We start from the raw sequence: 26892 nt of genomic DNA, 5'->3' as shown, positions 1-26892 counted from the left end.
CCCAGTGAGAAGCTTTTCCATATAAGGTATCAGTTAATCAAATGGTGAAGGAGGTAAAGTAAGAAGAGTCAGATATACAGCTGGAAGGATCATGACCATGAAGGATACAACTTGCATTTGATTTTAAAATAAATATGGAGCTACGGAAGGCTTTTAAACAGGGAAGGGTGTTCTTTTTCTGGGCACCTGGCAGTGCCACACGTGAGCCTTAGAATTAACTTACAGACCATTCCAAAGATGTAAAAAGAAGTTTTGATTTTTTTGAATGTGTGAAGATATACATGGCTCTCCATCAGTTCCTGATGGGAAATGTAACTGGGCATTGTTTTCCTCTCTCACATGTGACGGGTGACCCCACCCTACCACCCTGGACCCTGATATTGTTTCATCATCCTTTGCAGAAAACATTTCTTTGACAAGCAAGCCATGTGGGATCTTCCTCTCATCCATTCACTTCTTTCATGTTTTCAATCAATAGAAAGTTCAATGTCAAACCCTTTGAGAAATTTATTGAGATTCAATGAAATCTAAAGTCTTACAGCTGCCAAATAAAAGGGAAAATAAAAATAGATGTCTTCTTCTTCTAGGCGTATACCAGATGTCTGTGTCAGAAGCAGCTGTACCCGGGGAGGAAGTGGGAAGAGTGAAGGCTAAAGACCCAGACATTGGAGAAAATGGCTTAGTTACGTACAATATTGTTGATGGAGATGGGATGGAATTGTTTGAAATCACAACGGACTATGAAACACAGGAGGGTGTGGTGAAACTGAAAAAGGTGAGTTAGGGTGAGGAATCAGATGTGGCAGTGCTGTGGCCTGCCTTGCCAAGGCACCGCTGTTGGAAACAGGGAGTTGAAGGCTAAAGAAAGGAGAATATGGACAACTGAGGGCTGGACCTGACTCTGCAGTTAAACTCTGAGCTTTGGGGAGATAACAGAACTGTATTCCAGAGGAAGCTGGCAGAAGGGGCCAATGATGCCTGCCTGAGTTCGATGGTTAGTTTTTGTATGATTTGGGGAGTATAGTCAATAATAATGTAATATCTTGGTATGATGACAGATGACAACTAGACTTACCATTTTGAAATATATAGAAATATCAAATCACTATGTTGTGCACCAGGAACTAGGATGGTATTGTAGGTCAATTATACTTCAAAAACAAGCAAACAAATAGACTCATGGAAAAAGAGATCAGATATGTGGTTGCCAGAAGTGGGGGGTGGGGGGAGGGGAAGTTGGATGAAGGGGGTCAAAAGGCACAGACTTCCAGTTATAAGATAAATAAGTCTAGGGATGCAATGTACACTGTGATTAATATAATTAACACTGCTGTATGTTATATATGAAAGTTGTTCAGAGAGTGAATCCTTAGAGAGCTCATCAAAAGGAAATTCTTTTTCTTTTGTATCTATATGAGATGATGAATGTTCACTAAACTTATTGTGGTAATAATTTCCTGATGTATGAAAGTCCAACTGTTATGCTATACACCTTAAACTTAGACAGTGCTGTATGTAAATTATATCTCAATAAAACTGGGGAAAAAAAGAAGGGGGAGTGATAATACCTGCCCTGAGATTGCTGGTTAGTTCTTATGTGACTTGGCACAGTTTCCCCATGGAAAGAAAGATAGCTAGATAAATCTAGATTTTGGACAGACAGCCCTGAGCATACATGAAGTTCCCTCTTTAGCTCTGCCAAGCTGAGTCTGTTAATATAGGCTCTTTGGAACTTTTCTTATCTCAAACATCCAAGGTCCATTACATTGCTGGGCCTTCTATGAAACTTAAACCAAACCTCTGCTTGATTTTCCCTCAAAATTGAACCTGAGAAGCAATAATAATGGGCCTTCCCTCATAGTCAGCTAAATTGTTGCTAAAAATGTGTCCCTGAGATTAATTCACTACAAAAATGAGATTATTGCTTGTTCTTGTTTGGTTTAAAAAAAATCTAACATTTACTCAATTCTAAATATTGGCCAAAGCCTGAGCCTCTTACAAGCATTCATTTATTTTACATGATAAAAATCATATAAAGTAGATGTTATTATCCCAGTCAGCAATGATACCTCAGTTTAATTGTGAGGAGATTGGGGCTCAGACAGATTAAATAATTTGACCCGGTTGTAATCACACAGCTAGTAATTTAAAGACATGGAATTCAAACTTAGTGTATTCTAGAACATCTTCCCACTCAAGACATTTTGCAAATAGACGGACCAGAAAGGGGTTATAGAAGAGAGCCAGATTTGATTCACTTTCAGGTAAAGAAACAGTTACAGTACATTCTAAAACAGTTTTACCCCTGATTTACCACTTGAGAAATCAACATTTCTCTATCATCAAAGTATATGGAGTATTAAATCTGAATTGGATGATGGGATTACCTTGGTTTTAATCAAGTATTCATTTTCAACTTGGTTTTGTAACATGAATATTAAGCTCTTTGGTGTGATGGAAAAGATTGGCCTGGAACACTGATAAAAAAAATTAATTTGAAGAATCAATAAAGAGGCCAATGGCTGGAGAGGAGACAAGGGTGGGGTAGAGGGAGATGCCTGGGAGGAATCTTTCAGTAAGGAGAGCAGGGAGAGAGATGTTCTAGGAAGCTGACTTTTCACAGCATAAGTAAGCATTGTTAGGTTTGGGGGAAATATGAGGGGACCCAAACAAAGAGAAAGTAGAAGTGACTCTGTCATAAAAGAATATGGAAGTCGGGGTGAACTCTGGACACTTGGAAAAGTCAACATTAGTGATGATGAATGGTGTAGCCACAGAAGCCTAATCACCAGCCACAAGGGGCTGGGGTAATCGCTTCTGGTTTCTGCTCTGGAAAAGTAGCTGTGTGACTGTGTGTAGCATAGAGCTGTCAACTGGGTTTGTTAGTTAACATTTCCGTCCCTCCTGCTTGCCACTGACATATGAGCAGTGACATCAGCAATTCCTGCTTCCCATCCTTTGCTGTTCAAGTAATTGGGTAGTTGGTTATGCTTAGGTTGTCACCTGTTTTCAATGTATTCAGGGTATAAACACACACTGTGTCTCTAAAATCTGAAACATGTAAATCAACGCATGGAACTAACACATCGCACGTGAGCTCTCTGCATATGATTAATTTGCACATTTCCCCCCAATTCAATGTGTTTCTTCCGGGCAAAGGAATAATCTTCTATAAAGCACTGATGTTTAGGTTTAAAACAGAGTAAGATGTTCTTTAATTTGTAAAAGAACGTTTGCTTAAGCTTATAACACAAAGTTCCAACTGTCCAGCAGGAAAAAATATTGAGAGGTGAATTTAATAGAGTAAAATGATAGATCCTTATAGAAATCATTATATATATGATTTAATAATATAAAAAGATATAGAGAGATCCGTGAAAATATTTTTGTCTTTAAAAAATATTTTTAATATAGTTTTTTCACTTACTCCTTAATTCATTCAACGTTTTTCCACCAAGAGTTATTGAGTTATTATTATTTGTCAGGCACACCCTTTGCGAGAGGCTGGACATCTAAAACTGAAGAAACAGAGTCCTGGTCACAAGATCACAATTTAACAGGACAGTTAAAAGCAAAAAGACAATTAACACAGAGGGGGTTTTCCCAGCCTTGACACTATTAACATTTCAGGACAGAGAATTCTTTGCTGTAGGGGCAGCGCTGTGCATTGTATGGTGATTAGCAACATTCCTGGCCTCTCCTCACTAGATGTCAGTAAGCACACATCCAGCCCCACCAGTTGTGAAACTAAAACTAGCTCTAGACATTACCTAACATACCTGGGGTGAGGTACAGCAAAATCACTCCCCAGCTGAGAAGCAACTGTGATAAAGTATGATAAGATCTGTGACTATGGGTCATGAATGACTGCTTACAGGGGGGCAGTTCTAGAGCTGAGCCTTCATAGATGAATAGGAAATTACCAGATAGATAAGGAGAGGAAGGTCAGAGAAAATGAGCTCATGAAGGACTGGTGTTGAGGGAAATAGGACACAGTTAAGAAACTTGAATAAGTTCAGTCTGGAGGTTTTTTTTTTTTTGCTGTATGTGGGCCTCTCACTGTTGTGGCCTCTCCCGTTGCGGAGTACAGGCTCCAGACGCGCAGGCTCAGCGGCCATGGCTCACGGGCCCAGCCGCTCCGCGGCATGTGGGATCTTCCCGGAGCAGGGCACGAACCCGTGTCCCCTGCATCGGCAGGCGGACTCTCAACCACTGCGCCACCAGGGAAGCCCCAGTCTGGAGGTTTTTGAGATGGATACAGTGGGACCAGTTGAAGAAATCTTGTTGGAATGCAAGGGAGGAATTACAAAGACCTGAAGAAGGCAGAAGAGGTAAAGGTGAAGAATTCAAGAGTTATTTAGGAGCTAGCGTCATTCATTTATTGAATAGCTTAGAAAGCAATAAATATTTCTTGAGTACTCTGTGTCAGACACAGTAGGTGTCAAGAGTATAATGGTGCATGAGAGAGAGAAGCTGCCTTCAGGATACTGAGACAATGTCTGTGTGGTTAGCAAAATAAAGATGAGACTTGTAGGTGGCTTGGTAGACTTGGGGAGGAAAATCCAATCGTGCAGCACCTTTGACTGAGTGGGACTCCAATTATCACTGAGAGATCCTGGCACAGTTTCTGAGGTATTTACTTTCAAACAAATAAACTGCCTGTAAAGCAGTGTGAGAACAGCATTAGAAGGCATTTAAAATATTTTTTAAATAATAATTTTAATAAAGCCACTTTTATGCCTGATTATTTCTTTATATTCTCTGTCCACATGTATATAGATGTGGATATGTAACATTTAAAACAGTTGCAGTCATAGGGTGATCTGATTTGTTAACTTAATGGCACATCATAAACATTTTACATGCTGCTATATAATATACATAATTATTTTTAATGACTACATAACATCCCATCCTATTGATGGACCATTATTTCCTTAATAAAATCTCACAGCTGGATTTGGTGTTTTGTGTGTATGTTTCCCATGATTAAATATAACCCCTCTATGATATCTAAACATCATGCTTTTTTTTTTTTTGCGGTACGCGGGCCTCTTACTGCTGTGGCCTCTCCCGTTGCGGAGCACAGGCTCCGGACGCACAGGGTCAGCGGCCATGGCTCACGGGCCCAGCCGCTCCGCGGTATGTGGGATCTTCCCGGACCGGGGCACGAACCCGTGTCCCCTGCATCAGCAGGCGGACTCTCAACCACTGCGCCACCAGGGAAGCCCACATCATGCATTTTTGAATATTGTTCCCTCTGTGATATCTAAACATCATGCATTTTTGAATATTGTTTGTTTGGGTTTTCTGTTGAATTAATCCCCCAGGGAGGATTTTTAGAGGTGGGATTAGTAAACTCAGGGGTATTGAGATTTTTATGGCTTATGTAGTATGTTGCCTCATTTAGCTTTACTTCAACTACTCATAACGTGGATATAAAGGTTCACGTGGGAAACTACTTTAAATCCCTTTTGGAAGGAGGCAGGGAATAAATTGTAGGCAAATGCTTAAATGTTGTCCATCCATCAACGCTGCTTCCCATTCAGTCGCAATGATTGGTACATGTGATCACTTGGTATGGTCGTTACTGGGCATTGGAGAGGCAAATATCAACAAGACTCAGTAGAGTCCTTTGGGATGCTCCTCACCTAGCTGGGGTGGGGGATGAGGGACTGCAGATGGGCAACTAAGGGGCCACACAAATCTGTCTGGGGGAGAGGGGGAGGACTTCACAAGCCTGGGATGAGCACCAGAAGACAGTAAAATCTCACCAAATTAGGAAACAGACAAACACTTGCAAAGATCTGGGGACCTTCGCTTGAGATTCAAAAAGTATCAGTCAAACTGCAGCATGACTATACTGGCTTCAACAACAACAAGGCTTTCCAGTGGAAACAATGCTCTGGGTCCTTAGGTATATGTCTAACCAAGTTCAAAACTTTCTGTTCTAGGAGAATCAACAGGCTATCTGAGATCAGAAAATTTCTTACCTGGTCTCAGAATATCATATTCATGTTTTAATTTTGTCTAATAATCGCAGAGATTTTTGAGGAATTGCAGCAGTCTCATACCTTCAGCCTATAAATATCATTTCTTTCTGCTGCTCAGTAACCCAGTGAAGGACAAAGATGCTGCTGAGTTCGGAATGACGGAGCAGCTGGTGACACATTTTGCTTCAGGAAAAGGGAGTGTTCTCTGACTCTGGGGAGATGGGGGTGGAGAATGATGGAAAAAGTGTCAAGGGTGTTGAATGCGTTTAACCTTCCTGAAACTGGAATCATCCTCAGTTTAGAGTGCTGGAGAATTAGGTTAGGACTGAGCCCTATGATTATATGCCCATTCAAAATAATACCAGGCAGATGATGACAACATGGCAGGCAGATGCTAGCCTTAAAAGACCCAACTCTTTCCAAACATTTGGGAGTTCAGTATCATCCAGAGCGCTAATTAGAAAGTTCTGTTTCCTAGGCAGGAAGGCTTGTTTCTCTTCTATAATTTTACTTTTCACCCTTTACTGATTGATTCTCGGAACCTTGTCTCCTTCAGATTTAGGGAGTGCTTACCATCAATTTCTTAATAATGACAGCCGTTCAAATGCTGCTTCTTAATATTTTTTCACGTCTGTGTAAAATCTATATTGCTTATAATTGTTTTTCTTTAAATGGACTTGTTTTACATATATGTATTCTTTTAACAGGGAAGTATTCACACTGTACTATATCACTTGCCGTAAGTAGGAGGTAACCTAAAAATGAATGCAGTCAAAACAAAACGCTGTCATTACATTCTAGCTAGAGAGTTACATCATAGCCTCTTGAAAGGGAGATCAGGAAGTATAACAGGAATGTTAAAAGCAGTACACTGAGATGTCCTTGACGTGTTTGGGAATCGAAGAATTGGAAAAGAAATAATAGGATCAGTAATTAGGATAATGTCATTCAAAAACCCACCCACGCAAAATTACCCATAAACCACCTTAAGTCAGTGTATGGGTCACTGCTGGTAAGGGTCCCAGACTTTGAGAAATGCTACATGGTCAGAAACTTTAAAAATGAGACTATCAATATGATTAAGCCAGAAGTGTGTATGTGTGGAGGGGAGCAGTCATCTAACAAGACATTGCTTTTTCTTTGCCTGAAATTCATTGACTTTTTTATTACCAAGATTCTTAGTACTTTTCAGAATGGGCTATAACATTTATTTTTGTAATGTCTTAATTCCTTTCCTTAAATGATTTTAGTGACTAAATTGGGCAGCCTTAGTGTGTTCATAGAATGTGGTTCACTTTCGATGATGTGGTCCTTCTGTGTCTGTCATGCTCCTAGAATTACCCATTAAGCACATTCCAAGTTTCAGCAATTGATTTGTCTGATTGTCTAACCAAATGGCTCAGGTAATTGGATATTGAATAAACACTGATTTTCTCTCTTTGAACAACTATTCATGGTGCCCTATAAAACAATCAGGTTTTTCTTTTCCATTATTCTTTCAAGGAATTTGTTGTCAATCTTCTCTTCTTTCTTGCCAGCCTGTAGATTTTGAAACCAAAAGAGCATACAGCTTGAAGGTAGAGGCAGCCAATGTGCACATCGACCCAAAGTTCATCAGCAACGGGCCTTTCAAAGACACTGTGACGGTCAAGATTGCAGTGGAAGATGCTGATGAGCCCCCCATGTTCTTGGCCCCGAGTTATATCCATGAAGTCCAAGAAAATGCAGCTGCTGGCACTGTGGTGGGGAGAGTGCATGCCAAAGACCCTGATGCTGCCAATAGCCCGATAAGGTACAGAGAAATTTATTTTTAAAGCCTGGATGGGGAATTCCAGAGGCAAGAGATTTTAGGAAATCCCTATAGGAACCAGGTCCTTCAGTCTCAAAAAAGGTCCAAGATATCATTCAGTGTAAACAAGATGAAGACTTAGAAGACATGAGTTCTACTCCACCTCTGCACCAACTCTTTGGATAGACTTGTTCAAGCTCCAGAATTTCTGGAGCAGATTTCCCAATGTATACTAGGTGATGTAACCCTAAGCTTTGCCTGTCTCAGAGAACTGTGGTGAAGTATAAATAATGATTGTGAAATAATAACAGTAATTCTAATCTATTGAACACCTTCCTATGCTCCAGTTACTGTACTAGGGGTGTCAGATATATAATCCAATTTATCCCCTCAACGTTATTTTCTAGGAATTATTATCTCTTAAATTAAGAGGAAATTGGGGCTCTGCAGGGCAAAGTGACTTAACCAAAGGGACACAGACAGTGAACCGGAGGCTCAGAAGGCAAGCCCTGTCTATCTATCTAACTGCTGAGCACTTTGAAGAGATAACAAAGTGCCCCTCAAATTTAGGATGCTTTTATTATCACAAATATACTTTTGTGACTTAGACAAGAAAGCTAGAAAAGCCATTCAGAACCCTGCCTCCCCCGCTACCCAACCAGAGCTAATGACCAATGAGACTGACGATGAAGATGAGAGGGTGATGAGAAAGAGGCTGAGAAGGAGGCTTGAGTCACGGCTTCAAGGCATGTCCATATAGGGAAGAAATGTAAAGTTGGCTGAAACCTGCCCTGGACTGGATTCTAGCAGGTTTTTTTTTTTTTTTTCCATGTCCACTCCCCTAATTCCCTTCTTGCCTAGATTCCTTCCTCGGCCTCCTCATGGTCCCCCTGCCCCCGATCTCCCACCTACCTTTCCGTCATCCTGTAGCCAGACTGATTGTTTTAAAATGCACATCCAAACATCACATCATACTTCAGTTAAACAGCAACAACGACAAAAATAATCATTGATCACATTGTTTCCCATTGGCCCCTACTCCAAAATAGTCTCAATTCTCTTACTTGGCTTAAGGCTCTTCGAGCCCCTTCCCCCCAGTTCCTGCTGTGTCCTGCTGGTCTCCTGCTTTTTGTCTTACTCTCCCTTCTCATCAGACTCTCAGTTGCAGCTAGACTGGGCTACTTCCTGTCCTCTTCTAATTCCTGACCTTTGTGTGTTCTTCCTTCTGGTTGGAGATCTCACTCTCATCCTTTCCAACTTGCTACATGGTACTCATTTTTCCCACCTCCACTTAGGTGTCACCTCCTCTAGGAATTCTTCCAGGGCACCCTAAGATGGATCAAATGCAGCTTCCACCTCACAGCTCTCACCATACATCACAATGACAGCTTACACTGTGTTGTCCCTGGCACAGTCAAAGAGGGCCAGGGATGTGTCTGTCTACGTCAGGGGTTAATAAGCTACAGCCCACAGAACAAATCCAGCCTCCATCTACATTTTGAGGAATCTCTGTACTGCTTTCCATAATGGCTGCATCTTGAACAGGTATCTGCACTCTCATGTTCAATGCAGCATTATTCACAACAGCCAAGGTATGGAAACAATCTAAATGCTCGTCGACAGACGAATGGATTAAGAAATAGTGAGATAGATATATGTGTATATTATATATATAAAACAGACTATTATTTAGCCTGAAAAAAGAAAATCCTGCCATTGGTGATAACATATGTGAATTTGGAGGATACTGTGCTAAATGAAATAAGCCAGACTCAGAAAGACAAATATGGCATATCACTCATATGTGGAATCTAAAAAAGTCTGACTTATAGAAACAGAGAGTAGAACACTGGTTGCCAGGGGCTAGGGAGTGGGGAAAATGAGGAGATATTGGTCAGCATGGTAACTATAGTTAATAATAATGTATTGTAGACTTGAAATTTGCAAGGAGAGTAGATCTTAAGTGTTCTCACCACACACACACACACACACACGCACACACACACACAGGAAATGGTTGCTGTGTGAGGCAGTGGCTATGTTAATTAGCTTGATTACGGTAATCATTACACAAGGTATACTTATATTAAAACATCATGTTGTACACATTAAATACAGACTTTTTTATTGTCAATCATATTTCGATAAAGCTGAGAAGAAACGTAAATAGATCTGAGTATGAAAAAAATTGCCATGGACAATGGAGTTTTTCTATTTATACCAAAGAAAATGCTGACAGAGCAGAAGGAAGTCCCAGATGCAAATGCTGTTCAGCTGCCTTTAAGTCTTTGAACATTGCCCCTTTGGGGAGAAAGGAAGGAAATTACCCTTTATTGAGCATCTTCTTGGCCCCAGACGACCCTGCACTAAGTTATTTAAGTTAATCCTCAGACACCCGTGAGGCTGTGATCACTTTAGGGTCCAATAGATGGAAATACTGAGGCTCAAAGAGATGATGTGAATTACCCAAAGTCACATGAACAGTCAGTATTGGAGACTGGATTTTAGTCCAGAGCTGCCTTGAGTCCACTATGAGCGGTTTACTCTCGCTGGGCAGCCACTGATGGAAAGATTTCCCAGGAAGGTTTGAGTACCGTGCTCTCTGTGCAAGAAGATACATCAGGTAACGACTGAGGAACTTGGTAACACCTTTAAACTACTCAAAAATGTTCATGGTGTGAATTTTAAATGAGTTAGCTTTAGCCTAGAATATCAAGGTGCATTAGCAGCTTTTTAGAAGAGTGACGACATAAAAACACATGGAACAGCTGCTCATTTCCTTGACACCTCGTTATCTCCAAGGATCCACATCTGTGATTGGTTATTTGGGTCATATTTTCAGTGGAAGCTATTCTGTGCATGGAGCCATTTTTCATGTCTATAATTATCCAAAGATGCTCACTATGGCCCTTGAACCAACTCCCCTCACCCACTCAGGTCCTCATTCTTAGAACTGCCAAACAATTCATAGAATAACATTTACAGGTTTTTATTCAGTGGGTCTCCTAGCCAGACTACCTACTTTCCTGAGTGCTTATCGTCACCTTTAAGGACATTTGTGTCCTTAAACATATGGGTAGGAGGGCCTTATAGTGTCAGCCAAACTCTTAGCTGCTTCGAAATGTTTGCAGCTTTCTTCTCAGACTCTAGCATCAGAGACCTTTTCGTTTACCATTGCCTTCCTGAAATATTCTTTCCTCTTAGCTTCATTGGCAGTAACCTCTTCATGCCTCAGACATACCTGGTGTCTTCAGTAGTCTGAGATCCCAGTCCAGGCACTGGGGGCTCCCTGACACTCAGCCTTTCACTTCAGACTTTCTCTCTCTGTGTCCACTTACCTATAGAGTTTGCGTCCATGCTACTAATTGAATTGAGGTAATGCTCTAAATTTTCTGCCTCTAGGCTGATCTTTCTCCCTGATTCTAATTCTGTACTTGTTCTGCTGTCTGCTCTGCATTTTTACCCACTTCCTTTTTCCTTCACTGGCTCATTCATTAAAAACATATTTTTGAGCCTATACTTCTTGTGACATACTTTAAAAAATGAAGACCGACTATAGCCCTGACTCTGTGAAGCCTCTGATAAAGCTGAATCTTGCTCTCCTCGTGTGGCAGCGTAGCCCTAGTGGAAATTCAACCTCTTCTTCCTGGTAAGTTGACTTTGTATTTCCCAATGTCTCCCTCTCTGCGACGCTCAGGCTAGAAACTCTCAAGGACTCTCCCAGCCTCCCACAGATCTCCAAACATCAGCTGAGTCCTACTGGTTCTGTCTTTATCACATAGTCTTCCATTCCTTCTGTTGCTTCTATACCTCACTCTCTCATCACCTCACTCCTTAAAAACTATCAATACATCACCTCCTTAAGTTTCCTCTGTTCCTTCCTCCACTCTCACTAGCTCAGACCACCTTGCCCACCCTATCTTATTCATCACCCTGATAGTCTGAATTTATTTGTTCCTCTGATCAAAAGCCTTTCATGATTTTTCACCGGCTATAGTATGAAAGTCATACTCTAGACTGACATTTGATCTATCCACAGTGTGTAATAGCAGAGACAACAACAAAAACCAGAGCAGCTATATTTGTTGTTCTGTTTACTATGTGTGAGGCACTAGGTTATGCATCTTCAACATCTATCATTTTATGTAATTCTCACAGATAACCTAAAAGTTAGGTTACTATTAATATTCTAGTTTAAGTGATAAGTAAGCTGAAATTCAAAGAACTTAAGTGGCTTTTCCAGTATCACTCAGCATATATGTAGCCAAGTATGAACTTGTACTTAGGACTTTACAAAACTAAAATCCATGCACTTCACTTCTATAGAATAATACTTGTTAATTATCTTTCTTCCCGTGAGCCTGTCTTGTCATTTCAACTAGATAGTAAACTCCCTAGTGGCAGGGAAAAAATATTCTATTATTTTCTCTTTATTTTCACATAGAGCTCTGCTGAGCGTTTAGTCACTGAGCCTCTACTGACATTTATGAGGTGTGTGATAGTTTATCTTCTCTTTCCTCACTGGGGAAGGGGACTCATCATTCCATTCTCATAGGGAGCTGTGAAGGCATCGATATCATGGATGAGCTCGTGTTTTCTATATTGCAAAGTGCTGCTCTGCACTAAATTCCTCTCCCTTGGAAAGAACATGATCTAGAACTGGAAGATCCAGGTTCTAATATTGGCTCCCCCACAAGCGAGATAATAGACCATTTGCAAATCCCACCATTTGTAAATTGAAGAGATTAAACTCTGTGACATCCATGGTCTTTGCTAATATTCTCTAATATTCTTTGGTTTTATGACCCTCAATGAATGCCTTCAGACGTATGTACAGTTGGCCTTCTGTATCCATGCATTCTGCATTGATGGGTTCCATGTCAATGGATTCAACCAACCACATGTCCAAAATATTTGGGGAAAAAAAGTCCAGAAAGTTCCAAAAAGCAAAACTTGAATTTGTGGCACACCAGCAACTATTTACATGGCATTTACATTGCATTAAGTATTTTAGTAATCTATAGATGATTTAAAGTGTACAGGAGGGGGCTTCCCTGGTGGCGCAGTGGTTGAGAGTCTGCCTGCCGATGCAGGGGACACGGGTTCGTGCCCCGGTCCGGGAGGATCCCACATGCCGCAGAGTGGCTAGGCCTGTGAGCCATGGCCGCTGAGCCTGTGCATCCGGAGCCTGTGCTCCGCAACAGGAGAGGCTACAACGGTGAGAGGCCCGCGTACCGCAAAAAAATAGAGATAAAAATAAAGTGTACAGGAGGATATGTGTAGGTTATATGCAAATATTACGCCATTTTATATGAGACTTGAGTATCCATGGGTTTTGGTATCCTCAGGTGTCCTGGATCCAATCCCCCATGGATGCCATGGGACAACTGTCAACACTTATTAAAGCCAGGTCTCCAGAACTTTATCCTGGGCAAGTTATTTTACCTTACTACACCACTCCTCTTGACCCATCTTCTACCTCACCTTGCCCCATAATATTCTGGAAATTATTTTGTCTTTTGTTAGAAAAAAGCAAATTTTCTAGTGGACAGGAGTAGCTGAAACCTTCCAACTATGCTGTCAGGCTCAGCCTGGGGTCATTAAAGTGTGGGGAGAATGCTCTACAAATGAATGGCCAAGCCCTCTTTGCATATTTCACAATGGAATTCAGAACCAAGCTACCCGAGAACCCCTAAAACCAAATAAATTGAATAAATTTACTCAAAATACAGTTACCATTTTCCCTTAAGTAAGGAGAAAACTGATTTTTCAGTACCGTAAATGATCTTTGATGATAACTTAAGACTATTTAATATTTCATATGCAGAAATCTGGCAAATGTTCCATACGCTTGTGACTTTCTGAGTAGTTTGGAAGCAAGGCAGACCCACTTCCCAAATGCAGGTTCATAAATTCAGATGGTGGGTGATTGTAGCAAATATGAAGAAATATGCAGCATGTTATTCCATTTCTCAATCAAATATGCTAAACAGCTCTTTCATTCATTGTCCTGAATAAAGAATTCCAATGTTGCAAAGTGATTTCTATAAAAGATTCATGTAAGAAGTTTGAAAAGTAAATTTGATTAAAAAGAAAACCTAGCTCAAGCAATTCATTGAAAAAGTTGCTTTAAATATAGCATGGAGAAAATATTCAAATATTAAGCTGCTTGGAATGTCTTGGTCTAATTGCCTCATTTGCATTCTGCTTAGGTATTCAATCGATCGTCACACTGACCTGGACAGGTTTTTCACTATTAATCCCGAGGATGGTTTTATTAAAACTACAAAACCTTTGGATAGAGAAGAAACTGCCTGGCTCAACATATCAGTTTTTGCAGCAGAAATCCGTAAGTATTATCCTAAGGGTTTTGATTCTACTTTACCAAATATTATTCCTTGAGACTTTCTATATATTCTGGAAAATAACAGACAGCTGAGATAGAACGATTTTTTTTTTTAGTCTTAAACATATTTTTCAATCTTTAAAATTTATTTTTGGTTGCCTATCTAGGGAGACATATAAGCAAATAGAGATGTTTTCATTTTTCTTTGGCAGAACTGGGTACAGACTTGGCACATGAGCTGATAGTCTGTAGCAGCTTGAAACTCTTAACCACCACTGAAAGATTCCCCACTTTATCCTCAGTTTTGTTTAAACCCAGAGCAGCAGAATCCTTAGAGCCAAGATCTGTGGGTTCTTTTTTACCTATAGACCAGTGGTTTGCAAACTTGATCATGCAATGGATTATCATGAAAGGCTTGTTGTAGCAAAGATTTCTGGATCCCACTCTCAGAGCCTCTAACTCAGGTCTTGGGTTGGGTTTGAGAATTTTCACTTCCAACAAATTCCCAAATTGTTTGATGTTCCTCTGGGGATCCCACTTTGAGAACTACTGTTGTGGACTACACTCTGAGGGGGACAGTCTCCATTATAAGCATTTAGAATTAAACCTCAACAGAAAGGGAAAAGTGGTTTATTTCTTACTGGTCTAATGTTGACCTTTATTCTAGGACATCCCCCTCACATTGGATTTGGCATACTTTGGATTTTAGGTGATTTTTGTGCCAACAGTGCCTTTCCCTACAGGGCCTGAATGAGCGGCTGGAGCTCACTTTTTCCCAAGAGTAACCTTGGACCAACATGGATTCCTCCCTTGCACATGTTTACTGTCTCAATTCTCTCCTTTCAGACAACCGGCATCAGGAAGCCAAAGTCCCTGTGGCCATTAGGGTCCTTGACGTCAACGACAATGCTCCCAAGTTTGCTGCCCCTTATGAAGGCTTCATCTGTGAGAGTGACCAGACCAAGCCACTTTCTAACCAGGTAACGCTGCTCTGCCTTGGCTATGAATAAGCATTTAGAAACAGAGTTTGGTTTTGAGAGCATCACCTGGAGATACTTCCCACGGCCCAAGAAGGCTTCAGAGCCCTGGTTTAGCTCTGGAGCTATGTTCTCTAATTAAAATCAGGCTTCTCAGCCAGCCAGGAATTTTTGAATGAATGATGTGCCAATGTCAGCATGATTTATTTATGGGCCACCTTTCTCTTTCAGCCAATTGTTACAATTAGTGCAGATGACAAGGATGACACAGCCAATGGACCAAGATTTATCTTCAGTCTACCCCCTGAAATCATTCACAATCCAAATTTCACAGTCAGAGACAACAGAGGTTCGTACCAAGGTTCCTGTGCGTTCAGAGAAGTAGAAATGGAAAATAAATGGCTTTTGATATTGCAGAGCACAAGTATTTCCCCTAATCTTAATAATGCCTTTCTGTTGAAGAACAAACAAAAAATAATAATGCCACCTTTATTTTGAGATATGGGCTCTCTTGGTGCATAGGAATAAGTGAGTCTAATTTTATTTTACGTTTTTTGTTGTTGTTGGCTTTGATATTCACGAAGCAGTGCGAAAACCAAGTGGGGAGGCTTACAGGGCCAATACGCAAACAACTTCATTTATCTTTTTTTAAGAGGTTGATACATCCTTAGGGGGAAGCGTGGCTTTATGAATATTGATATTAAGTAAAGCATTAAAAGAGATTAGTTCAACCTTGTAAGGTAATGTAATCTTTCAGCTGTCCTTCCCTTCCCAGCATAGTTTTAATGCAATGTGGTTGGGTACAGAGCTTGATACCTAAAGGTAGTTATGGAATTACTGCCTGAAGGGCATGAATAAAGCATTGTTCTCCACTGTAAACATGCAAAATTTGATGCAATTTCTACTTCTCATTTCATTAGTCAAGGGGGTTCTAGACTTGGAAATTATTCGAAGTAGTTTTTTGTTGTAGTATAGGCCCAAACTGATGCAGTCCCTTGACAAAGTGTATAGCAGAGCCAAGATCAAAAAATAAATTTCTTGACTCCTGGCAAGGCTATTTTGGCCTGCACCTGTTCCTATAAGCCTGTGACAATGCAGGTCTATAAAAACAGGAAGACGAATGCCATGACTTGACATAGGAATAAAATGTGGTCCTTCTGAACACATGTTTTCATTAGACACATGCTAGCGATGTACGAGGTTATAGATATATTGCTTTCTTGATGACTGAGATCAGGTTTATAGGATCTTAAATTAATCTAATAAGTAATGTTACTTTCCCCACCACCATTATCAGTGTTATCTATATTTCACATACCAGTAACTATGTTCTAAACACCGTGCCAAGATCCTTCCCATACTTTATTTAATTTTCTCAACAGCATCATAGGTGAGGATTATCATTCCCATTTTGAAGATGAGGAAAATGAGGGACAGGCCATTAAGTAAATCAGGCATGTGAGAGCGAGACCTAGATTTTAAACCTGGACATTCAGAGCCTAGAGGCTGCAGCCTAAACCACTGTGCCCCATGCTCCTTGGATTTGGGGGGATATGACCTGGCATACTTTATTATTATTTCTTGGACTGATTTGAGCCTTTCATTATGATCCTTATATCTATGTGTTCATATAATCCCCAATTTACATTTGAGGTCTAATTGCTGGATGTATTCCTGGCAATAACCCTGTTTATCGCTGGACACCTCCTAAAACAGCTGGTGTTTCTAGGCTTTTCTTTGCCAACTTTGCCTCCATCACCTGCCTTGTCTTCTTTTTATGTGTGCAATAATATTTAGTTGCTGTTTACCCTCTGAAAATATTATACTAAGACCTATTGTTCTCTAGGGACTTATAAATATTTCACTTTGTCACAGTACTTCCGAATGCCATCTATATTTTCAAGGAGATTATATTACCATGGAGAAGCCAACCTACTGCACAATTTGTTTCCCCTGCCCTTTCCTATAAGAAACTAATCCTTTGTGGAGCTACCACTTTTGCAGGGAATTGCTACTTTTTAAGAAAAATGACTTTATTAGCTATGGCAAACAGTTAATGAAAACTCCCATGTTTAGAGCTATTATAGAACTTTAAAGCAAATACAGTCCTATAATTATCATTTAATAGAGTTTCTTTCTACCAGATCCTAAAAGTAATTACATATTGAAGTGATCCAAAAAGAGTAATCACATTCTACATCCTATTAATAGCCTACTGAGTTACCAAATTTCCCAGCTGAGACTGTTTTCCATAGAAAACATGAGATAATGGTTTACAGCATGCTGAGTAAAAGCATCAGATTTCTCTCTCCTTGAGTGCTTACTTCCATTATGCCATGTAAATAATCAGGATTGTGTTTGCCTAAACTCGGCACAAGCGTTTGGCCTCTTTAAAAATATAAGAGGGAAAGCCATCTTAATACACACAAGCCTTTTATTTCATTTTTATCTTACTCCATTCTACAGCCGGAGCTTCAAAGACAACTCAGCAGGCAGCAGGAAAGTAGAACACTGGATAACTCTTCAACATTTGAGTCCATCTGGGGCTAATAATATCAAGAGTGGTGCTGTTTGGGGAAATGAAGAGCTGATCCACCCAGGCTTTGAGATGCATTTACTTTGAAAATATTAGACTTATGGCATCTTTAAAAAAAATAAGGAACGTGTAATGAATAAGAAAAGTGCAAAGAAAAAAATACTGAGAAGAGCCCATCTCATTTATGTAGTTCTTCATTGGATTATAAAACCTGCTAATGGCCATTGTTCCACTTAGTTCCTAAACAGCCCTAGGGGGTAGGCATGTTGGATATTTTTATCCCCATTTCCTAGATGAGGAAAGAATATGAAACATCAGAAGATTCAGAGACTTGCCCAAGGTCACTCTAGCAATAAGTGAATTGAACTAAAATGTTTGAGTGTTTAAAGGGTTCTGTCTCATGTAGTAACACTTTATATATTATGAATATAGAGCTTGTGTCTTTTCTAATTAATTATTTTCTTTAAAAATCTTTGTTTACCCCATAATCAAATAACAACAATCTTCAGAAGAGAAAAAATCTAAAATAAATTCATCAATCTAGTATTCCAGGGAAAGTGTGAATAGAAAAGGATAAACTGTACTTCAAGTTTAATTTTAATCACAGCCATAGTAATTGTAAAATATATTTGCAAATAATTTTATAAGTTTCTTCTACTGCATAATTAATACATATTCCTTGTAGGAAAATTATAAAATACAAACAAGCAGAAATAAAATTAGAAATAATAAAATAACTTAATATACTATCCAGAAATAATCACTGCTAATTTTTATAGCCTTCCAGACCAGGGCATGAACCCGCGTCGCCTGCATCGGCAGGCGGACTCTCAACCACTGCGCCACCAGGGAAGCCCGGCATATATTTTGATCTTTAAAAAAGGCAACCATAAAATAATGTCCAATTTTTTCCCTGCATAATAATACATGATATGCATTTTTCAGCATCAGTATACTTATGTCAACATTTTTTTCCCCTAAATATCCTCCTAACTTCATTACAAGGGTATATGATATCAGTTGACTATTGTTGTGTAAGTACGTTGTTTTCACACACCTTTGCCAAATATCTAATTATTCTTTTAGGATAGATTCCTAGAGTGGAATTACTGTATCAGAAGCTTTTGATACTTAATTGACAAATTGCCTATCAGAAATATTATACCAATTTATAATTGCATCAGTAAAATAGGTAAGCTCCCATTTCCTCACATTCAAGCCAACTCTAGATACTATTATTCTTTTTAAATGATTCACAAATTGATAAGTGAATTATAATCACATTTAAAATTTTCAATTCCTTTCATTACTAGTAAAGTTAGGACTTTTTAAATAAGTATTGATTCTTTTAATTGAAGCTCTTTTTATTTTTTGCTTTTATTTATTTATTTATTTATTTGGCTGCGTTGGGTCTTCGTTGCTGTGCGCGGGCTTTCTCTAGTGGCGGCGAGCAGGGGCTACTCTTCATTGGAGCACGTGGGCTTCTCACTGCGGTGGCCTCTCTTGTTGCAGAACATGGGCTCTAGGCCACGAGCTTCAGTAGTTGCAGCACACGGGCTCAGTAGTTGTGGCTCGAGGGCTCTGGAGCACAGGCTCAGGAGCTGTGGCACATGGGCTTAGTTGCTCCGTGGCATGTGGGATCTTCTGGGACCAAGGATTGAACCCATGTCCCCCACATTTGCAGGCAGATTCTTAACCACTGCGCCATCAGGGAAGTACAAAATTTTTTTTTTCTTTTTTTCGGCCACGTGGCATGTGGGATTTTAGTTCCCTGACTAGGGATCGAACCCGTGCCCCTTGCAGTCAAAGCCCAGAGCCCTAACCACTGGACCACCAGGGAATTCCCTGACTCTTTTTTTTGCTTTATAAATTGGCTACTCATGTCCTTTACCCAGTTTTTGAACTGTATATTCATCAATTTGCAATTGATTCATAAAGTCTCTTCATCTTTTAATGCTGTTAACTTGTGACTTATCATACCTATTGCATAGATTTCTCCAATGTTTCAATGTCCTTTCAATCCTGATTATGCTATGTTCTAAAGTATAGATGTTGTACTTTTTGTATCAGTTTTTCTGCTTAAAATTATTCTTAGCAAGACTTTCCTCATGGAAAAGTGATATCAATATTCACCTAGCTTATCTTCTTATATATCATGTTTCCCATTTCAATCATTTATCCATGTGAAATAAATACACAGGCTCCCTTTGTTGGCCATTTCCTAAATATCATTTAAGAAATGGTCATTTCCAATTGCTTTGCAACGCCATCCTTATTTTCACCTACATTACATACTATTAGATTTTTTTTTTTGGACTATCAACTCTCCCTATTCTATTTATTCTCATGATAGTATCATATTTTTCTTTAACGGTTGCACACGTATAATATGTGTGTTAAAATCTGACAAGGGTTTTGTCTACATTATTTTCATTTTATTACTCTTTCTTAGCTTTTGGTTTCGTTGTTCCTCCAGGTATAATTTAGAATTATTTTTCAGGTGCCTGATAAGTATCTTCATGAATTTTATTGAGTTTACCTTAAATTTATGGATTAATTTAACAACTAAGAATTTTAAAATATTCTTCCTATCTAGAAGCATGATCTGACTTTCCACTGATTCAGTTCTCTTTTTATTACCATCAGGAATGTTTTATAGTTTTCTTCATTTTTGTTCTATGCATTTCTTACTAAGTTTATGGCTAGCTACTTTATATTTTAGATACTATTATGAGGTAGATTTTTAAATTATGTATATTTTCTAAGTGACCATTTTTAGTATAAACTATAGCTCTTTTAGTTAGTTCATTTATTATTGGACATTGTTCTAAAGTGATATAACTTCTAAGCTTATTTTCTTAGGTTTTCTAGGGAGACAGCTACATAAAAATTAAATAATAATAATTTGCTTCATTCTTTTTTTAATATTTGGGGTTTTTTTACAAATTGCATTATTTGCATTTTATATGTTAAATAATAGCAATAATAATGGCTTTACGTGTTACTTTAATGGGGATATTACTTCTAGAGTTTCATCATTAAGCATAATATTGGTTGTTAGATTAAAATTAAGAAGATTAAAATTAAGATTTGTGTTAGGGTGTGTGTGTATTTTAGGAAGTTTCCTTTCCATTAGCATTTTATTTTTAAAAATGGATGTTCAATTTTTAATCACGATTTTTGGATTCTAACAAAGAGATAGTATGATTTTGACCCTTGACCTAATGACTCAATAAATTAAATTGACATATCCTGATACTGAACCTCATATTTTAAAGTTCCAAACCTCTTATTCTAAACAATGATAAAATATAGAGAAAAGAGCAAGAGCTAAAGATTAAATATTGGCTTTAGCAGATAGTCCCAGATATCAGGAAATTCCCAAAAGCACATGCAGCAAAGTTAGTTATATTGTGAAAGCACAGCTAATTCTGATAGTGACTATTTCATGACCTACCTGCAGAGGAGCTGTAGCTATCATGATGGCCTCCAAACAGGCTGTCTGACTCTAGTCTTGCCCCCCATTAACTCAGCCCTTACTGATAATGTCTTTCTTCTTAAAATTATTCTATGGGTCTCCATTTCTGGTGGATTTAACTGAAACTTTATAGCCTAGTGAGCAAGAAATGATATGATCTACCTCCCATAAACGTTGCATCTACTATCTCCTTTCTCTTGCTACCTTATAACGTAGGCTCCAGAAACTTCAAACCACCTTTAGTTTCCCAAATATGCCATGCTCTCACATGTCCATGCTTTTGTTCTGTGGAAAATGTACCCCCACTGCCTCTTTCAAGTCTCACCATAGATGAAGTCTCTTAGGGGAAGCTTTGCTGGACATCCCCAGCCCATTTGGATGCTATGTCCTCTGTGCACCAGGAACACTGCACTAACCTCTAGTATTTTTCTTATCACTCTGCGTTCTAAGCATACATTTCCCTGTCTGTCTCCCATTAGAATGTGAGCTCTGTGGGGGCAGTACCCCAAAACTTAAGAAAAATGGGTTAACTGAATGCAGGAATTAAAGTGAAAGAGTAGATGGAAAGACATGTAATGTGCTTCAGACATTTCAGGGATTAGTTATTACTGTGGAAAAATGATTATGTTATGAGATAAGCTTCAGGCTGAAAAAGACAACCCATCTTTTGGTGTTGGAACGTTCTGTAGGAGCCAAGACCGCATCATCCATCCATCCACCCTTTCATTATTTATTATTCCACAAAGTTATATTGGACATCTAAGGTTTGGATCCAGGAAGAGGTGACTTTCAAATGTATTTATTTTGTAAGTGTGTTATCTAATATGGGCCAAGTTATAGATCAAATGAGCTCTGATACCTGATACATTCAGAGTTAAGTTTGAACTGCTAAAAAATAAAAAAAACAAAAAACAAAGAGAACAAAAAAGAGTTTGTATGGAAAGCAGGCTTGGCTGTGTAAGGAAAGATAGCCAAGACAGATTGACCCTGATTAGACCAATTGGCAAACATCTTTCCTTCTTTCCTCTTCCCCCTTCCCCGCAACCCCCACTTTTTGGTCTAAACTAAGGACAGTTCTTTTTTTGATGAGCAGCACCAAAAATCATCTAAATATGCTTCTGGTTTTTCACTTTTATAATTCAAAGATAGCCAAACAGATTTCTGTGGAACTTTTCCCCCCTTAATTGCTTCAATATGGAAGATGCTCTGTTGGCAGATCAAAATGGCAGATGGCTTTTAATGCCCTGCCATTTTCACTGTATAAATAATTATGTTCTCTTCTCTGCCTGAAATTCATGCTGCAGCTTGTCCAACACAGAATACAATTTACCCGGAAACCCACCCCCTCCTCAATTCAAGAGAAAGAGAAATAGGTCTTCTTGGTGGATCAGACACATTCTTCTTTCAAGGTTCCCTCTGGTCACTGACTTAACTACTCTTGGGAATTCTCAACTCACTGAAAGACCCTAAATGTTTATATCCCGCTGAATTCCTTGGTAGTTTTCCTTGTCTTAAACCAAGAAATATATTCCTTTCTCCCTCCCTATCACCAAAGGAGAAAATTGTCCTCTAACAAAAGTGGAGGGAGAGTTGATTCTAAGGGATGTGCTAATTTATAACAATGAAAAGTCTATTGATACCACGAACAGGGCACACTTAGATGCCTCATACACACATGCACATAGGCAATTATTCCACAGTGTTATTTGTTGCATTTTGTATTTTGCCGATCCCTCAGTGTCAAAGGTGTTAAGTGAAAGATCATGATCCTCCCCCTTCCCCTGTAGTGCGTAGCTCCTTGATTTAGAGGGGAAACATTACAGCCATCAGAGTCTTGCATCAAACAATTTTCCGCATTAATATTTTAAGGCTAGTCTCATAGAATTTACCTCATTGTAGCATTTCCTTTATTCCAAAATATTGAGAAAATAATAGATTTCTTTTTGTCCCTTGCATGTTGGTTTGTTTCTGAAGGTGTGTGTGTGTTTCTGGAAGTGCTATGGGAAGAGAGGTGTTGAATGAGTGCCCTTAATTCTTTGTAGGTCTCTCTGACATAAACATCTTAGGTTTCTAAGAGCAGCTCTTTTATCTGGGACCTGAGTCTATCTGGATTTAGCTATAGGCTGTGATGGGGTCCATCTAATTAACTAACCATGTTGGGGAAATTTGGTTAAAAAAAAAAAGAACCAATGTAATTGGCATGCAATAATATCAGGATTCTAGGGTCTGCTGTGCACTGGGAAAAATACAGTGAAACCTAGAGGAGTTTGAATCCTAGTTTCGTTTGTATTTTCCATGTTATTGTGATCAATTGCTTCCTCCACTTCTTTTCATATAAAATAAAGGTAATTATACTTTCTGCACATAATTTAAAAATTCTTTGGGATAAGGTAGGCAGAAGTAACAAGGAATAAGGTTTGCACATATTAGCAGCTCGATAAATGTTACTTAGTTGGATCTGACTCACCCTAAATAATGAGAAAAGAATAATGAGACAAAGAGATGATATTTACGGGGAACAAGATCCATAATATTGATACAGGCAGCGCTGATGGAGTTGGGTTCAAACGTACAAAGTGGGAGAAGATGGAGTCTGGAAATTGATGGCAAGCTAATCAGTAAAATCTGACTGTGTGGGAAAGCCAGATGGATGCTGAGATATAGTGAAAGAAACATCCTTCAACTGTTTATTCCTCTAACACACAAAATACTGCTAACCAGTGATGAGTGAGCAAGGTTCTTGCCTTCAGGGAGGTTACTGTCTGATGGAGAGGACAGACATTCAAACAGTTACCATAGACTGTGAAATGAAATATGAGCAGTGACTATGGGTAGATAGACGGCTTGTACGATGTTCAGAAAGACAAGAAAAGATATATACGCAAGCTATTAAGTTCACCTTTAAGCATTAGTCAGATCAGAAAATTAATGCTACAAACTTTAAAAATGTTATTTGAAATTTCTATTATTTCAGTCCCTCCCTCAGATTCAAGGTGGCAAATACTGGCATCAAAAATTGAAATTAATTTTTCAAAAATCACATCTCTAAATGAGTATTAAAAAACCTAAATAATTACACCTTTCAATGATGTCTTTTGTAATTGTATAGCATGTGTACTTCTGAAATTATTAAACTTGAAACTCCACTGAGACTTTTGGGACACACTATATATATATATGTATATATATATATTTTTCATTATTCTTATACAGCTATTGCCACATTTCTAAGGAAAGTAGAGAGGACCCAGAAGAAAGTAATCAAATAATGATTATTCTACTAGTGACTGCATAACTGTCTTCAAGTGTGTGGAAGCTTTTAATGTGGTAGATAGATCTACTTTGTCTCTGAGGTTTGAGCGGAAAGGGTAGAGTGGGTAGATTTAGGTCAGAAGTGAATTAAATAAGAGCAAGGCTTAAGGCTTGGCCTAGATTCTCCATTTTTTTTTTTTTTTCTTTAACAGTCTCAAGAGATGGGCTCCAGTCTGATGCAGACAGCGCCTATCTTCACAGGCTGAAGTATCTCTGATCAAGTTGATCAGTGGGGGAATTTTTAGCTTTGGAACAGAGAGGGACAGAGGAAAAGAAGTGGTAAGGAAGAGCATCTTAAGATGCTCTTTAGGAAAGCTACTGGGGCAACATTCTCTCACCTTAGGCCAAGGCTCTCTCCTGACATCATGGTGAGAGCAGAAAGTACTAATCCTTTGCTTCAGTGATTCCTTTTTTCAGGTTGTTAATATGCAGGGGCTATGCCCATATACTGCCCATTTTGCCCTGTTCCCATTATTTTTTTACCTAATACAAGGTTGGCACTCTGTGCAGTCTATGTATCAAAGGCTGCTCCCCTATCATAATTTTCCCTTTTAATATCAGTTGTATATATTCCTCCCTTGGGTGACATCATCATCATAGCCCATACATTTGCATCTCTAAACTGGTACCATGGAGACATCATTATCAGGAACTTTTACATTTTGTTAGTGTAATGACAAAGTGTGCAGATAAAAACAGCATACGATTAGGAGTCCAGGTTGTAGCCATAAAAATTTGAAACCTGAATTTATTTTCCATTAATAGAAATACTACAATTTGTACATCACATATACTAGTAATTTATAGCCTCATTTACAAGTTTTTGCCTAAGTAGGGGTAAGAAAAAGGAACTGCTAACTGCTTCCATGTTTGTGGCCAGGGAGGAGAACATTGGGTGTCAGGATGAAACACCGAGGTGCTTGAAAAACATTTTCTTGGGCTTCCCTGGTGGCGCAGTGGTTGAGAGTCCGCCTGCCGATGCAGGGGACACGGGTTCGTGCCCTGGTCCGGGAAGATCCCACGTGCCGCGGAGCGGCTGGGCCCGTGAGCCATGGCCGCTGAGCCTGCGCGTCCGGAGCCTGTGCTCCGCAGCGGGAGAGGCCACAACAGTGAGAGGCCCGCGTACCGCAAAAAAAAAAAAAAGAAAAACATTTTCTTACCATGGGAAATATATCACCCAGGATTGAAGAGCATGAACTATCTCCTACCTCTGGATGATGAGCCCTTCTATGTAGGCAACTGCATTCAAAACTGCGATGACATTTCCAAGAATTCACTTTCCTCTCTTTGTCAATATGTTTCTCTTCCTCATTAGTCTACTGCACCAAGAGGAGAGCTTCCAGAATAGAATTAATATTTACTGAGCATCTCCAACAGCCTGGCACTATGCTAAGTACCTTTATGAATGGAATCAAATTTAACCCTAAAAATTATTAGCTTTCTGGATGAGAATACAGCAAATCAAGACATTTACCTAACATGTCTAAAAGTCAGGCAATTGATATGTAGAAGAGTCGAGATTCAAACCCAGGTCTGCTGACCCCAAATACTGAGAGATTTGCTCTTTGGAAGCTTTATAAAGGAGAAGGGTCTGAGAAATCTCTTGATGGAAATTTAAAAATCCATACAACATTTGTCGTTTTCTGCCTCATCTTATTAACCATGGAGCCAATTTGACACTTCCCTGAAAACGTGTCCTCACAGAAGGTTTTATTTTTTTCTTGGGTCACCGATAAACCTCAGAAATGTGTATGTCCAAAGTAAGGGGACCCTCTCAAAGACAGACAGGGAGTAGCTGGCTAATTAAAATAATCTAGATGAGAGAATCTGTAGCCAAACATAAGATGCAAAATTGATTTCCTAGAGGGGTTTTTTATTACTGTGTGTTTCTTTTTCCACTTGTTTTTCTAGAGTTGATTTTCATGGAGTCCCTGCCCATAGTGGCTCTTTTTGTTAGTAAAAGATCAGTGATCAGAGTGGACCACAAGAAAGACTATCAGAGAATATGTCACTGTCTCCTCTGACATGGCCCTCCCCCAGAAAAGCTCATCCCTGCATTGGTGCTGGGGCCACTTAGATCTAGAGGGGGGATATTTTATGCATTCATGCCACAGCAACTACCTACGTACCACAGTAACCACCTAAGTGCCAAACTAGTCTGGTTAGACACGCTTCTTGTCTAACCATATCTACCCTTCATCAGTTCACCATCCCTGGAGGATCTCAATACTGGTGCTAGGTTTTCTGGTAGAATGATTCCTGAGCCCTCTGGAAGCACAGCCCAGAGGACAACCATGGGCTTTTATTATATTGTTTGGTTCCAAAAGCAACCCCATGAGGCATGCTTGATATCATCCAGCGTCCTCATTTTAAAGATGAATAAGTGAGGCTCTGACAGGACAAGTGACTCATTCTAAAGCATGGATTTAGAATATGCCCAGAAAGAGACCTTCACTCCATT

General features: G+C 39.3%; 1 protein-coding gene across 3 annotated transcripts in view; it reads left to right on the top strand.

Moving 5' to 3' along the window:
* CDH11 (cadherin 11) overlaps positions 1–26892 on the top strand; it is an 84105-nt gene that overhangs the window by 50406 nt on the left and 6807 nt on the right. For all 3 annotated transcript variants that reach the window (XM_065898693.1, XM_065898694.1, XM_065898695.1), the window contains 5 exons: positions 588–775; positions 7532–7785; positions 13995–14131; positions 14975–15108; positions 15337–15454. In XM_065898693.1, coding sequence (XP_065754765.1) covers positions 588–775; positions 7532–7785; positions 13995–14131; positions 14975–15108; positions 15337–15454 — 831 coding nt within the window. The remainder of the gene's footprint in view (positions 1–587; positions 776–7531; positions 7786–13994; positions 14132–14974; positions 15109–15336; positions 15455–26892) is intronic.

Source organism: Phocoena phocoena, chromosome 20, assembly GCF_963924675.1.
Source record: "Phocoena phocoena chromosome 20, mPhoPho1.1, whole genome shotgun sequence".
NCBI classification, from domain to species: domain Eukaryota; kingdom Metazoa; phylum Chordata; class Mammalia; order Artiodactyla; family Phocoenidae; genus Phocoena; species Phocoena phocoena.
Note: the sequence above shows the minus strand (reverse complement) of the source record. Positions and strands in the feature narration are given on the sequence as shown.